This window comes from Sarcophilus harrisii, chromosome 6, assembly GCF_902635505.1.
Source record: "Sarcophilus harrisii chromosome 6, mSarHar1.11, whole genome shotgun sequence".
NCBI lineage: Eukaryota > Metazoa > Chordata > Mammalia > Dasyuromorphia > Dasyuridae > Sarcophilus > Sarcophilus harrisii.
Genome location: NC_045431.1, coordinates 216,307,676 through 216,321,121, shown reverse-complemented (window position 1 = coordinate 216,321,121; position 13,446 = coordinate 216,307,676). Strand labels below are relative to the sequence as shown.

The window sequence follows — 13,446 nt, the reverse complement described above, 5'->3', positions numbered from 1 at the left end:
AGGGGGGCATATTAATAGCCAAGAATGGTGACATCGAAGCTGCTAAGGAGTTCCAAGAGGAACCTGCTGCCTCAATGTCCTGTTTCCCCTGAGTCTGGGTGTGAGGCCTCTGGATAGGTGGGGAGATGGAGAGGTCACAGTCGACCTAGAACTTCCCGGATGAGAAGACTTCCCCGAGTTTTTTAAAAAAAATGGTCCAGTATTGTAATGTCTTTGTGGAGGTGGGCCTCCATCCCTACTCTAGCAAATGCTCACTAAGAAAGTCCAGGTCCAGCAGGATGGGATAGCAGAAGCCCAGTTCGGGCGAAGTACTTGGGAACTGTTGCATCCCACCTCGAAGACTGCCTACTCCGGGACAGGAGGTGGAGGTGGAGGTGAGGGACGGCTCCATCCTTTTACCCCTTTCCAGATGAGTCCCGAAAGCCTCTAGGGGTACGAGAAAAAGGGGAAGGGGAAGGAAGGGTGAGGGGCAAGAAGAGCATCCTCGCTCCGAGGAAAGCAAAAAGCAGGGGGCGAAAAAGTCACCCCCACGCAGCTCCGGGCCCAACGAAACTAGGGGCCAGAGGGGCGCTTAGAGTTTAGAGGAGAAGGGAGGATTGGAGGGAGGAGGCCACGGGAGAAACAAAGGGAGTGCTAGGAGAGATGAATGCACCGGTACACACACACACACACACACACACAGGCCAAAAGGGGAAAAAAAGTCGGGGTGATGACATTCCAACCGGGGAAGCCAGGACACTGGGGTTTCTGCAGCTCCAGGCCTCGTGCCTGTGGGGTCCCCCGTAGGGTCCCCCTAGCCCTGGTCCCTCGTTTTAGCTCGCGGGCTCTTGCTCTGGCCGTCGGGTTCTCTACCCTCCCACTTCCCAGGACTCCGCCTCCTCCTCTCTCTCTTCTCGCTCCTTATCTCGCCCGCCCCCCACCTTCTCACGGGGGGTGGTGGTGGTGATGATGGTGATGGGGTGCGCCAGACAAGACCCTATGGAAGGGCCTCCAGAATAGCCTAGCAAGAAGCCTCATTACAGACTGTCAGCCCTTCCCAGGGGGTGGGGGGCGGCAGGGTCCCAGGGGAGGGGGTGGAGCGGGGGAGGGAATTGCGGCGTCGTGACTGTGCCCGCCCCCCTGCACCCTCCGGGGTAGGCGCCCCTGGCGACAGCCGCGATCGCCACACCCTCGGCCCGGCCCTGGCCCCGCCCCCGCCCGGGGAGGCGTGTGCTGCTGCTGCTGCTTCGAGAGAGAGAGAGAGAGAGAGAGAGAGAGAGGGAGGAGAGAGAGAGAGAGAGAGAGAGAGAGAGAGAAGAGAGAGATGGAGATGGAGATGGATTTTAGGGAAGGAATTAGGGCTTAACAAGTGAGCACTGCTGTCTAGGATTTTCTTCCCTTCCCTTGACTCCCTCCCCCTCTTTTTGCCCCTCTCCCTATGTGTGGCTCTCCAGTTCCCTCCCAGGCGTCTCTGGGAACGCAGATCTCTGGAGGCACCTGGACTCCTGGGTCCTTCCCAGGGTCTCATCATCCTCTCCCCCAGCCGTGAAGCATCTCGGACTCCTTTGCCTCTTCCCTCAGTCCCCTCCACCCCCCGTTGATCTAAGAAGGCGCTCGCTGGATTTGTTTTGGCCCCTCCACCTTCCCCCCCACCTGAGCGCTCCTCCCTTTCCTCTTGGATTCCTCGCTAACATCCATCCTTGTTGGCTTTTGGCTTGGCAAAATAGGGAGACCCCCTCCCTCCTCATCCTCGGCTTGGGAACGGTGAGTATCCTTGAATTCTTCTTTTTCCCTCCTCTCCTTCCCTTCCTTCCCCTCGGGGGAGAGGGGAGGGGAACAGAGTTTCTGTTTAAAAACAAGACATGGATGCAGGGCGGGGGAGGGGGCTACCAGGAGCTGCCAGAAGGGCATGAATGGAAGGCGGTTAAAAATAACCCTGGGAGGTGGGAGAAGGGAGGTGCAGAGGATGCTGTTTGCTCCCTTGCCAACAGTTGTTATTTTCCCGATCGCGGGGAAGGGGCTTCTGGTCCCGGGGTTCCTGGGTTTAGGCATAAACCTGTATCCGGAGGCGACTGTTCCATTAAAGATGTCGTTTCCCCAGCGGAGGGGTGGGGGGGGGGGCGGGGGTTCGCTTTAGCAGAGGCTGCCTGCCTCATCCCCGAGTCTGGTCCGCTGTTCCTTTGGGGAACAGCTGGTGAGCGGGTTTCGTTTGCTTGCTTGCTTCTCCCAGCTCTGAATTTGCATGTATTTTTATCAGCATATGATGAGCACACACTTCGGGACTATATAAATGGCGCGTGTGTGTTGGGGTGCTTCTTTTTCACTGTGTATTGGCTTTCGGATGTGCACACACACACACCATCAGAGGGCATGGGTCCGGGTACCATCCCGGACCTTGGGGGGCAATTAGAAATAAGACAAATTATATCCCCGGAGGCGGTGATGGGGTGGGAGGGTAGAGAAATAGGAGGAGTCTAAAGGGTGTATGTGGTGATGGGGGAGAGAAGAAATTGAGCATAATTCTATTAGTCTAATGACCTTAAGTCAATAAATCAGCCAACAAACATTTATTAAACACCTACTGAGCACACTCAGTATCTATGGGAATTCAGAGATAAAAAGAGATAGCAAAGAGCTTCCGTAGGTAGGTCCCTACTGAGAAGCCCTGGGGAGTAAATTTGAATCAGCCTAGAGCACCCTGGGGAAGGGTTGACCTAGTCAGGCTTGTTAGGTGGGAGGGAACTCTTTAAAGAAAAGGGACAGTGAGGTAACTGGGGACCAATGACAGGGAAGGGAGGTGTTTGAACAGAGGGAGAGGGGATTGAAAGTGACTCCCACTCTCCTATCCCCCCACACCTGTTAAATCAGTTCAGAGAGTGGAAGTAAGGGGCAAGTGGGTGTAAAGGAGATGGCCTAGCCTGTTACTGAGAGTCCTGCCTCCCGAATGGCTAAGGGTCAGGAGAAATAAGAGATCACCCGGAGAAAGTTGTGGTTGTATACTTTATCTCTATACACAGGGTTCAATTTACTGATATATTTGACTAAGCATTGGGAAGTGGGGTAGAGAGATCTGAAATCCCACAAGACACCCACAAATTAGCAACAAGAAACTAAAATAAAAAACAAACAAACCACCTTGTGCAGATTTGACCTGAACTGATCATAAGGAGTCTTTTTTTTTTTTTTTTTAATAAATTCTCTGTTGTGAAAATAAACCCAGAGATGTATTGCATTTGGACATTTGGACTTCCTCTAGCATGCACAAATAATTTCTTGAGGATATGGAAAAAGATAATGTAAGACACCTTGAGAGATGTAGTCTCTCAGTTCTGTTGCCTGGGAAACCTCCAAATGGGGACTTCCTCTTCTTCCCAAGGAAAGCTTTCTTATTTGGGGAGAGGTATATGGTCCCCATTTTCCACCCTGGGCTTCCATGTCCTTAATGCTTTCTAGGGCCTTCAGGGCTGACACACTTCGGTTAGGAGCAGCAGGTGGTCAAAAGATTCTCTCAAGGATTCCTGAAAACCTTTTTTCTTTTGGTCTCATGCATCTGGTTGCATCTAGTAACAACAGAAGTGGAAAATGATATAAGAAATGGTCTGTGAATTACCTCTTTAACCATCCCCCAATTCCAAAGTCACTTCTTGAATTCTATTGCATCATAAAGAGAGAATAGGGAGGGAAATAGGAGGTTTGGTGCTTTATTTGGTGAATACATGGATTTGAGGAGCCAGGAGGGGGACACAAGATAAAGACTTATTGGAAGTCCAGAGGGAAACTCAGTGATAGTGGAATGCAGACTGGGTCTTGGAGAAAGGTATATTCTTTGGTAAAGAGAAGGTTGGAATGAAATGTAGATGCTGAGAAAAGCAGAGAAAGAAGACTTGTGGGGATGGGAAGAAGAGGGGCATAAGTGGGAGAATAAATAGGGAAGGCTAAAAAGGGATAGACAAGAATCAAGAGACCATATTGTGGAGTGGTTAGAATGCTGGATCTAGAATCCACTTCCATCTCAGAAATAATCATCATCACCCGGTAAAATACCTTAACCTCTTTGGACCTAAATTTTCTCATCTGTAAAATGAGGGGGTTAGCTTTGATAACTCCCAAAGTCTCTTCCAGTTCTAAATTTGTGATCCTCTAAGCTCCTATGTAGGAATTGTGCCAGGAATCATAAAAACAAATTTGGAGAAAAAGGAAAGGAAAGAGCTGGATTATTAGGAACTGTAATTTTCAAGTATGCCTAGAGACCAATGGAGAGCAGAAGTATAGTCAGGCTACTCCTGTGTTGGAATATCTCTAAATCTTTAAGTTATGGAAGGATGGGAATTGGGTGAGGAAGAAGCTTATTTAAGACCTGTAAGATTGTAAGGGTGTTATACTTAAAAAAAAAAAAAAAAAGGGCAAAAGAAATGGGGAGCAGCAAAAAAACAAATCCTCAAGAAATAGAGGATCGATAATGAGAGTTTAGAATCAGGGCTGATGGATCATCAAAAGACCTGGGTTCTCCTTCTACCCAGGCAATTGACCTTGAACCCAGAGTCTTTCCCTCTGAGTCTAAGTTTCCTCATCTGTAAATAAAGCCTGGAAGATCTCCAAGGACCTTCCTAGTTCTCAGAGCCTATGTTTCTATGGTTCTCTTATTTGGAATAGGTGAAAGCAAAGACTTGGGTTGAGAATCATGTGGGGATAGAGTAGAGGAAAGAACAGACTAAAAGGTGCAAAGAAAACAGACTGAGTAATGGGGTAATTGGGTCAGAAAACAGACTAAAGTGGGATCAAGAAAGAAAAAAAGCAAGTGAGAAAAGAATAAGGGAACAGATTATAATACACTTTTAGCAAATGCATGGCTTTTGACTGTTCTTTCCAGCCTCTTTTCTTTCACTTAGGCCACTTATGATGAGAGCTTGGGATCCTGGAAATCCAGTGAGCCTCCAGTAGCGACCTATTTAGATATTCACATGGAGATCCAAGATGGGTTGGTGGCTGATATTTTTATTAGGAAAATGACAGTTTTTTCTTCTCTTCCCCCATCCCATTTGTTTCTTCTCTTCAGGTCAAGTGCAACTTCTGCATGGTTTTAGCCAAAGAGTGACTCATCTCCACCTCCCTGTCTTCTATGGAGACCTCAGAGTTGAGTCTGACACCTCTTATACCCTCTGTTGCTCCTAAAGCCTTTGCCTCTGCCCATCCTTTGCCCCTGGGCTTGAGACTTTGTTGATGGACTGATGTGTGTGGGGCTTCAAAGTCCTGAGTTTGAGAAAGTTGCTGAGCTTGAGAAGCAATGGCAGGACCTACATCACCACACCTGATGTGGGTTAAGCCCTCACCTGAAGGCAGATGTTAAAAGTAGAGACACTTGTTTTTTATTTGAGTTTGATAGACCAAGGGCTGGACAATTTCCATGGCAGGAGAAGAGAAGACATTTTCCTGGCGCCATTGCTGGCTGACTGATGCTTGCTCCTTCTGAACCTCAAGACTTCCTCGTAGACTGGCTCCGAAACCGTTTCTGTGTTTGGAGTTCCCAGGCATAAAGAGATGCTTGAGAAACCCCAGCTTTTCTGACAGACTGGAAATTGCTGCGGCTGAATTCTCCCGGACCAAGGTCAGTGGCCCAACGTGGAAACCATGAGAGGCAAGAAATTAGGGAGCAGATAGGGTGGAAAATGAAAAGTTGGACTGGAGTTATCATTGTTCTTCCAAGAAATCCATCTAAGCATCCAGAACTTCCTTGATCTGGTGAGGGGACAGGAACAATCCATTTCCTTAGCATCCTTCTTCTCCTAGGGTCGGCCCTCACATCCACCCGGCACCATGGAGGTTGCAATGGTAAGTGCCGAGAGCTCGGGGTGCAACAGTCACATGCCTTATGGATACGCCGCTCAGGCCCGGGCCAGGGAGAGGGAGCGCCTAGCGCATTCTAGGGCCGCTGCCGCCGCTGCAGTGGCCGCGGCCACAGCCGCAGTGGAAGGCAGCGGGGGTTCAGGAGGAGGTAGTGGCTCTCATCACCACCACCAGAATCGGGGGGCCTGCTCTTCCCATGACCCCCAGAGCAGCCGGAGCAGCAGAAGGCGGCGGCGGCAGCAGCGGGCTTCGGAGAAGAAGAAAATCCATCATCGCCAAAGCAGCTTTCCTCACTGCTCGGACCTCATGCCTAGTGGTTCGGAAGAAAAAATCCTAAGGGAGCTGAGTGAGGAAGAGGAGGAGGAGGAAGACGAGGAGGAAGAGGAGGAAGATGGGAGGTTTTATTATAGCGAGGATGACCACGGGGATGAATGTTCCTACACCGACCTGCTGCCTCAGGATGATGGGGGTGGGGGTGGCTACAGTTCTGTTCGCTATAGTGATTGCTGCGAGAGGGTGGTCATCAACGTATCGGGCCTACGCTTCGAGACCCAAATGAAAACCCTAGCCCAGTTTCCAGAGACCCTACTGGGAGATCCTGAGAAAAGGACTCAGTATTTTGACCCTTTACGCAACGAGTATTTTTTTGACCGGAACCGGCCCAGTTTCGATGCCATCTTGTATTACTACCAGTCGGGGGGTCGTCTGAAAAGACCAGTCAACGTCCCTTTTGACATCTTCACGGAAGAAGTGAAGTTCTACCAGCTGGGAGAGGAGGCCCTCCTCAAATTTCGGGAAGACGAGGGCTTTGTGAGGGAGGAAGAAGACAAAGCTTTGCCTGAAAATGAGTTTAAGAAACAGATCTGGCTGCTCTTCGAATACCCGGAAAGTTCCAGTCCGGCACGGGGCATCGCCATAGTCTCGGTCCTGGTCATCTTGATCTCCATAGTCATCTTTTGCCTGGAGACTCTGCCAGAGTTCCGGGACGACAAGGAGCTCATCATGGCCATGAGTGCTGGGGGGCGGGGTCTCTTGCCCAATGACACCATGTCTTCACACCTGGAGAACTCTGGACACACGATCTTCAATGACCCCTTTTTCATAGTGGAGACGGTCTGTATCATCTGGTTCTCCTTCGAGTTTGTGGTCCGCTGCTTTGCCTGCCCGAGCCAAGCCCTGTTCTTCAAGAACATCATGAACATCATTGACATTGTTTCCATTTTGCCTTACTTCATCACCCTGGGCACTGATCTGGCCCAGCAACAAGGGGGTGGCAACGGTCAACAGCAGCAGGCCATGTCCTTTGCCATCCTGAGGATCATTCGCCTGGTCCGGGTGTTCCGGATCTTCAAGCTCTCCAGACACTCCAAGGGCCTTCAGATCCTGGGTCACACCCTCAGGGCCAGCATGAGGGAACTGGGCCTTCTGATCTTTTTCCTCTTCATCGGGGTCATCCTGTTTTCCAGTGCTGTGTACTTTGCCGAAGCAGATGAGCCTACTACGCATTTCCAAAGCATCCCGGATGCCTTTTGGTGGGCTGTGGTGACCATGACAACTGTGGGCTATGGGGACATGAAGCCCATCACGGTGGGGGGCAAGATAGTGGGGTCCCTGTGTGCCATTGCAGGTGTGTTAACCATTGCTTTGCCAGTGCCAGTGATTGTTTCCAACTTTAACTATTTCTACCACAGAGAGACTGAAAACGAAGAGCAGACGCAGCTGACCCAGAACGCGGTCAGCTGCCCGTATCTCCCCTCTAACTTGCTGAAGAAATTCCGGAGCTCAACTTCTTCTTCCTTCGGAGACAAGTCTGAGTATCTGGAGATGGAAGAAGGAGTGAAGGAGTCTCTTTGTGCAAAAGAGGAAAAATGTCAGGGGAAGGGGGACGACAGTGAAACGGAAAAAAAAAACTGCACCAATGCCAAGACTGTGGAGACTGACGTGTGATGCTTTCCCCCTTCCCAAGTTTCCAAATCTATTTATGCATAGAGAGTGCAGTGAAGAAGTTGAAATATGCAAACGAGTCTAATGCATACAGTAGTTCACCATTTATTGGTTAAATGAGACCTACTTATAACTAAACTTGTATCACATATCAAGCCGATGATATACCTTGTAGAAGGGGTTGGGGGCTAAACGAAAGCAAATCAATCTTTATATTTTTATTAGAATGCAAGAGTTTTGCACATCAGTTGGAAGAAATGATTTTAAAAAAAGCCAAGATCATTTGACAGGAAGTGTGTGTATGTATGTGTGTATGTGTGAGTGTGTGTGTGTATGTGCATGTGTGCCTGTGATGTCAACATTGCTAGTAATTACTTAATGATAGCAGAAAAAAAAGTTGGCATTGGAAGTATTTACTATGTAAGAATGAATACAGTCAAATGGTCATTTACCAATGCTTTCATAGAATCTCTCAGAAATCATTGGATTCCATAGTGGTTGTTTTTCCAAAAATTTATATGAATTGCTGTGTAGACTTAAGGAAGTAAATTGTCTAACAGAATAGAGGCCATGGTTTTATCCTGGATTTATCAGAGTTTATTTTTAACTGGAAATTAACTTTAAAAAAACAGGCTGTATGTGCCCACAGAAATCAATTATTTTTATTATTAATTTTGGAAAGGCATCGGTAACAGGTGTTGATAAAGATCCTGAAGGACATGAAGTTGGAGGAAATGTACTGAGGTTGGGACCATAAAATAAAGGGACTGGAATGTTTTTTTTTTTTTGGTTTTTTTTTTTTGTTTTGTTTTTTTGTTTTTTTTGCACTACTTTTATGCTGGAGATCGAACGAGATTTCAAACTGTGAATGTTTACTAATGTTACAGTTCAATGACAATCATTGGAAGAATGATTTCTGGGTCTTATTTGATTGTTCTCTGTTTTTCTTTGTGTGAGACTGTTAGCGAAACAGATAACAGCGTATTGATTCCATCCTCTTTTAAAAGTATAAATAACTGTGATCTGGAAAAAGAATTGTGAAGTAAAAACTCGCAATCAAGCCTTTTGAAATTGGTCTGTTACGGTGATCTTCTGAAAACTAGGCTATTTTAAACATACTTCTTTAAAAATATTAAGCTTAGTATAATCTAACTAAAGTTAAAAATGCCCTGCTAAAATTCTTCAACGAATGAAAAGTCCGGCAACTGCAGCCGATGGTTCTTAAGACCTGACTAATAAACGGGCTGTATAAATATTACATTTTCCCCATAAGTACAGAGAAAAGACAATAGAATTCAGGGGAAAGATTGTAGGATTTAGTGTTGGGGGAGCTCGATTTGAATCTATCACTTCTCTGTGTGACCCAAATCTCTTGTGTCTCTGAGCCTTAGTTTTGTAAAATAAGGGGGTTGGACAAGAAAATCAAATCTCTATTTTCTTCTCTAGCCATGTGTCTGTGAGTGCAGGCCACACTGATATTCCTTTTGTTCATCCATTAAGGAATTTATGGACCTAGAGTTTATTTTCACCCAGTCATCTGAAAGCCCCTCACCTTCTTTTTCTATCCCAAGGGATGTAGTATCCCTTTTACAATACATTCAGAATCTCACATCGAAGTAAAATTAAAATGAAGAGGGATATTGCTAGGCCACCCTGTATTGTGATAATATTATTTCCAGCATGAGGATTAATTAATCAGTGCCTATCTGCACTTGTCTAGGTGTCATTGAGATAGAGTCAGCAAGGTATAATGGATAGATAGAGTAGTTGGAGCTGGGGAGATTGGAGTTTGAATCTTGCCTCAGATATTCACCAGCTTTTTTTTTTTTTTTTTCATCCTCAGTTTCCTCATCTGTGAAATGGAGATAATAACACCTACCTCACAGGGTTGTTGTGAGGATCAAATGAAATAATGTAGGCTAAGTACCTGAAAATCTTAAAGTGTTATAGAAATGTTAATTATTGTTGTCTTTAATAATAATAATTAAGAGTGAGCTGATCAGTACTATCCTACCTTGCAGCTTAAAGGATTATTGAAGTATAAATTGGAAAACTTAGTGGGAATAATAAGAGGCACAAAGAATTCTTTATTGTCCTTTAACCCTTTACCCTTGTTTTGGTTTATAGAGATACTCAACCTTGAATAGGATCCACGTAGATTATGTTTGCATAGGATCATCTTCTACCAAAAAGGAACTTTAAGAATATGGGTAATTTGGAAGGTAGTCAAGTAGAATTCATTTTTAAATGCTGTTGGACACTGTTAAAATGGGTTTCCCAAAGTTCTAGCTAGACAGTAAAGCATCAAGTCAGTAAAGAAGTCTAATAATGCTAGACCAGGGGACTAAAACTCCATTGCTCCCTCTTGTTATGTTGCTGAGTGGTGTTAGACAAATGGTGGAAAGGCAAGGGACCAGGAAAACTAATCTGACAATAGGCAGCTGGGTGACTTTGCACAAATCACTAAATCCTGTTTCAAGTTCATTTCTCAGTAAAATAAAATGATCTGCCATAGTTGCCTCCCTGGGTCTATGTGAGATCTTGTGAGAAAATGCTTTGGAAAGCATTGAATGCCTCCCCAAACCCAGGAATTATCCTTATTAGTCTTTCTCATCCCTGGCATCTCAAAGTGACCATGGGGATTAATAATTCCTGGACTTTATGTCACTTTGTGAAATGCCCAGATGATTTCTTCAGACGTTCTGTGCTCCTTAAAGAAAGCTGACTGGATGTGAACACAAGATAATTTTACTGGTGATTTGTCCCTCGGATTTCTCCTGGGGAGAATTCCAAGAGTGAGGCAGAGTATGAAAAGAGAGCCCTGAAGAAATGCCTTGGTTAGGGAAAGTACTATGCCTTATAAGTGAACACCAGGCTGGGTCAGATCGTCTCCAGATACTTTCCTGGTTTTCCCACAAAAGGTACTTCCTGAGCATTCTTTCCTCCCAGTGACTCATCTACTTAGTTTGGAATGGCAAACAATAACTCAAAATTACTGGTGTTTCTAGAGGGCAGAAAAGTCTATCCTAGATCTCTGAGTTGACTATCATTAGGGGACTGCTAAATTAAAAATAATCTGGGTTCCTCTTGAGTTTTGGTACTTAATATATCCTAGGTTTTTGATGAATACATGCTGTTAGATTGGTTACAAAGGGGGCAAGAGAATTTTGGCATCAATAAACAGCATTTTAGGGCAGCCCTCACTGATCCCCTTTCAGACTGACATTGTTCAGAAAGTATTTGGCTTGCAGTCCAAAGATCCAGGTTTGAGGCATGACCTCAATGCTTACTAACTATATAATTGTGCTCCTCTAAGCTTCAATTTCCTTATTTGTAAAATGGGAATAAAGGAGATAAATGGGAACTTGTAGTGAGCAAAGTCCTAGGTAATAAATAATATTACAGGTATATGTGGCTTCAAGATTTGTAAAACATTTAATTCAATAACAGGTAACATTTATATAGCATTTTAAGGCTGACTAAGCATTTTACATTTATGATCTCTTTTATTCCTTACCACAACTCTTTTTGAGGTGGGTTCTATTATGACCGTTTTCTCTAAATAAGAAAATTGAGGCTCGGAGAAGTTTGATGATTTCCCCAAATCAGATACCAAGAAGCACAAATCCAGTGTTCTCCCCACGACATTACACTCCATTGTGTTTACTTATGTAGATCTGTGTACATACTACCCAAGTATAATATATACACATATATGTATTATATGTGTATGTGACCCAGTCCTGAATGCTGCAATTCGCTTGTTGTACATACTACCTCTGTGTAATATGTACCCAAATATGTATTGTATGTGTGCGTGTGTGTATGTGACTCATTATTATGGAACATTGTAATTCACTTGGCCTGATCGATTTAGCTTCAAAGGATTTGTTGAATCTCAGAGCTAGGAGGGAGAGACCTCAGAGGTCATTTGGTTTAAAGCTTTCCGAGAACATAATTCCATGATGACAAGGTGCACTTCTGTTATCATTATTAGGCTAGGGCAATATGGAGCATCTCATGACTTTCCTAGAAGGGTGACAGGGAAACAAATCCATTTTCACAAATTTGGATTTTGGTGTTTTGCTATTCTTTCAGTTAATTTCAAAACTATAACATATTTTGTTAATGAATAGAGTTATAGTCTGGATCGCTCTATAGAAAGAGATTGGACCTATGATTTTACTTGTAAAGTGAACTTCCAAATGAGGAAATTCCTCCACCAGTGCAGGTGGTTTTCTTGCTCTATAATGTATAATTTTAAACATTTGCCAGAGGAGACATTGAACGATCTATCAAGGATCATTCAGGCTATATATATATATATATATATATATATATATAGCCTGGGTGGGGCTTGAACCTCAGTTTTCTTGGCTCTAAGGATATCTCTTTATTCACTGTGCCACTCAATTTCTCACTCCCTTGAAGGTCACCACAATCATAATAGCCAGTGTTTATATAAGATTCTGAGGTTTGCAAAGAACTCTGTATGTTGTCTTTTTTGATCATCACATTAACCATATGTGGTACTATTATCTCATTTTACAGATGAGGATGTTGAGAGCTTGAGTGATTGACCCAGGGTCATACACACGTATACTTGGGGACATCCCGTGGCTGATATATTGTCCTCTCTTATCACTAAAAAAAGGAAACAGCCATACTTAGTAATTGGGTCAGGGGAAACAGGGATTAAAACATTCCTCTAGGTCTTTAAAATCACTATGAAAGAAATACATTATTGTGTAGTGAAAAAAATCCTTATACTGAAGAGGCAGGAGACCAATTCTAGCTCAGGCTAAATCATTTACTTGCTGTGTGACCTTGGACAAATCACATACCTCTTTTGGGGCTTATGGGTAAATTGACAGAATTAAATTAGAAGATCTCTAAAATTCTTTATAGTCAAGCATATTGTACAAATTGGGGGCTTAGCAAATGAATGTTTGCTAGTAAATAATTTCTTTTGAGCCTTACTATTCCCCTTACACATGAAATCATGCATGAAGTTTCACAGAAAAAACAAAACAAAAACCCAGCCACCATGTGGGAAATCAGAACTCAAGGAGAGGTCTTCTCACCTCTGAAACCTTAGCATCTTGTCACTGATCAATAACCATTCATTCCAGTCAAGCCAAATAAGCTGGTCATGGAAAAGGAATAGAGCTCTGGAGCTGGAAGAAACCTCAGTAATTAGTTAGTTTAATTCCTTCATTTTACAGATGAAGAAACAGAGTCAGGGAAAGTGAAATGACTTGCCCAACTAGGAAGTATTGGGATGTTTTCAAAATTCCCCAAAGTTGGAATATTGGAATTTGATTTTTATAGTTGGAAAATTACAGTATCACCAACAAGAACTTTTTATGATAATAATATGATTCATTTCTATACTTTAAGGTTTCCTAAGCACTTTCTTCACAATAATCCTGGGGTATAGGAAGTACAGATATCCTTGTCCTAGTAGAGTGTAAACTTCTTGAGGGATGTGACATTTTGGGGAATAACAATTATCTTTATATCTTCTTAAATAGAACCTTGTGTAGGGAGATCTGTTTGATTGGATTGGATTTGAACTCCATTTTTTGAAATGAGGAAACTAAGTTTGAATTGGTTATAATTTAACTAGCTGATAGTCTCACAGTTAATGAATGTTTGATATGGGATTTAAGTGGAGTT

General features: G+C 44.2%; 1 protein-coding gene across 1 annotated transcript; it reads left to right on the top strand.

The window, feature by feature from the left end:
• Positions 1-1,252: 1,252 nt before the first annotated feature.
• Positions 1,253-8,597, top strand: KCNA4 (potassium voltage-gated channel subfamily A member 4). Its single transcript, XM_003773658.2, has 2 exons — positions 1,253-1,743; positions 5,036-8,597. Exon 2 carries the CDS (start codon positions 5,794-5,796, stop codon positions 7,768-7,770), a length of 1,977 nt encoding a protein of 658 aa, XP_003773706.1. The 5' UTR covers positions 1,253-1,743; positions 5,036-5,793; the 3' UTR covers positions 7,771-8,597.
• Positions 8,598-13,446: the final 4,849 nt, after the last annotated feature.

Bases quoted from the DNA above. Each gene is read 5' to 3' on its own strand.
- KCNA4 (XM_003773658.2), top strand. From the start codon at position 5,794: ATGGAGGTTGCAATGGTAAGTGCCGAGAGCTCGGGGTGCAACAGTCAC.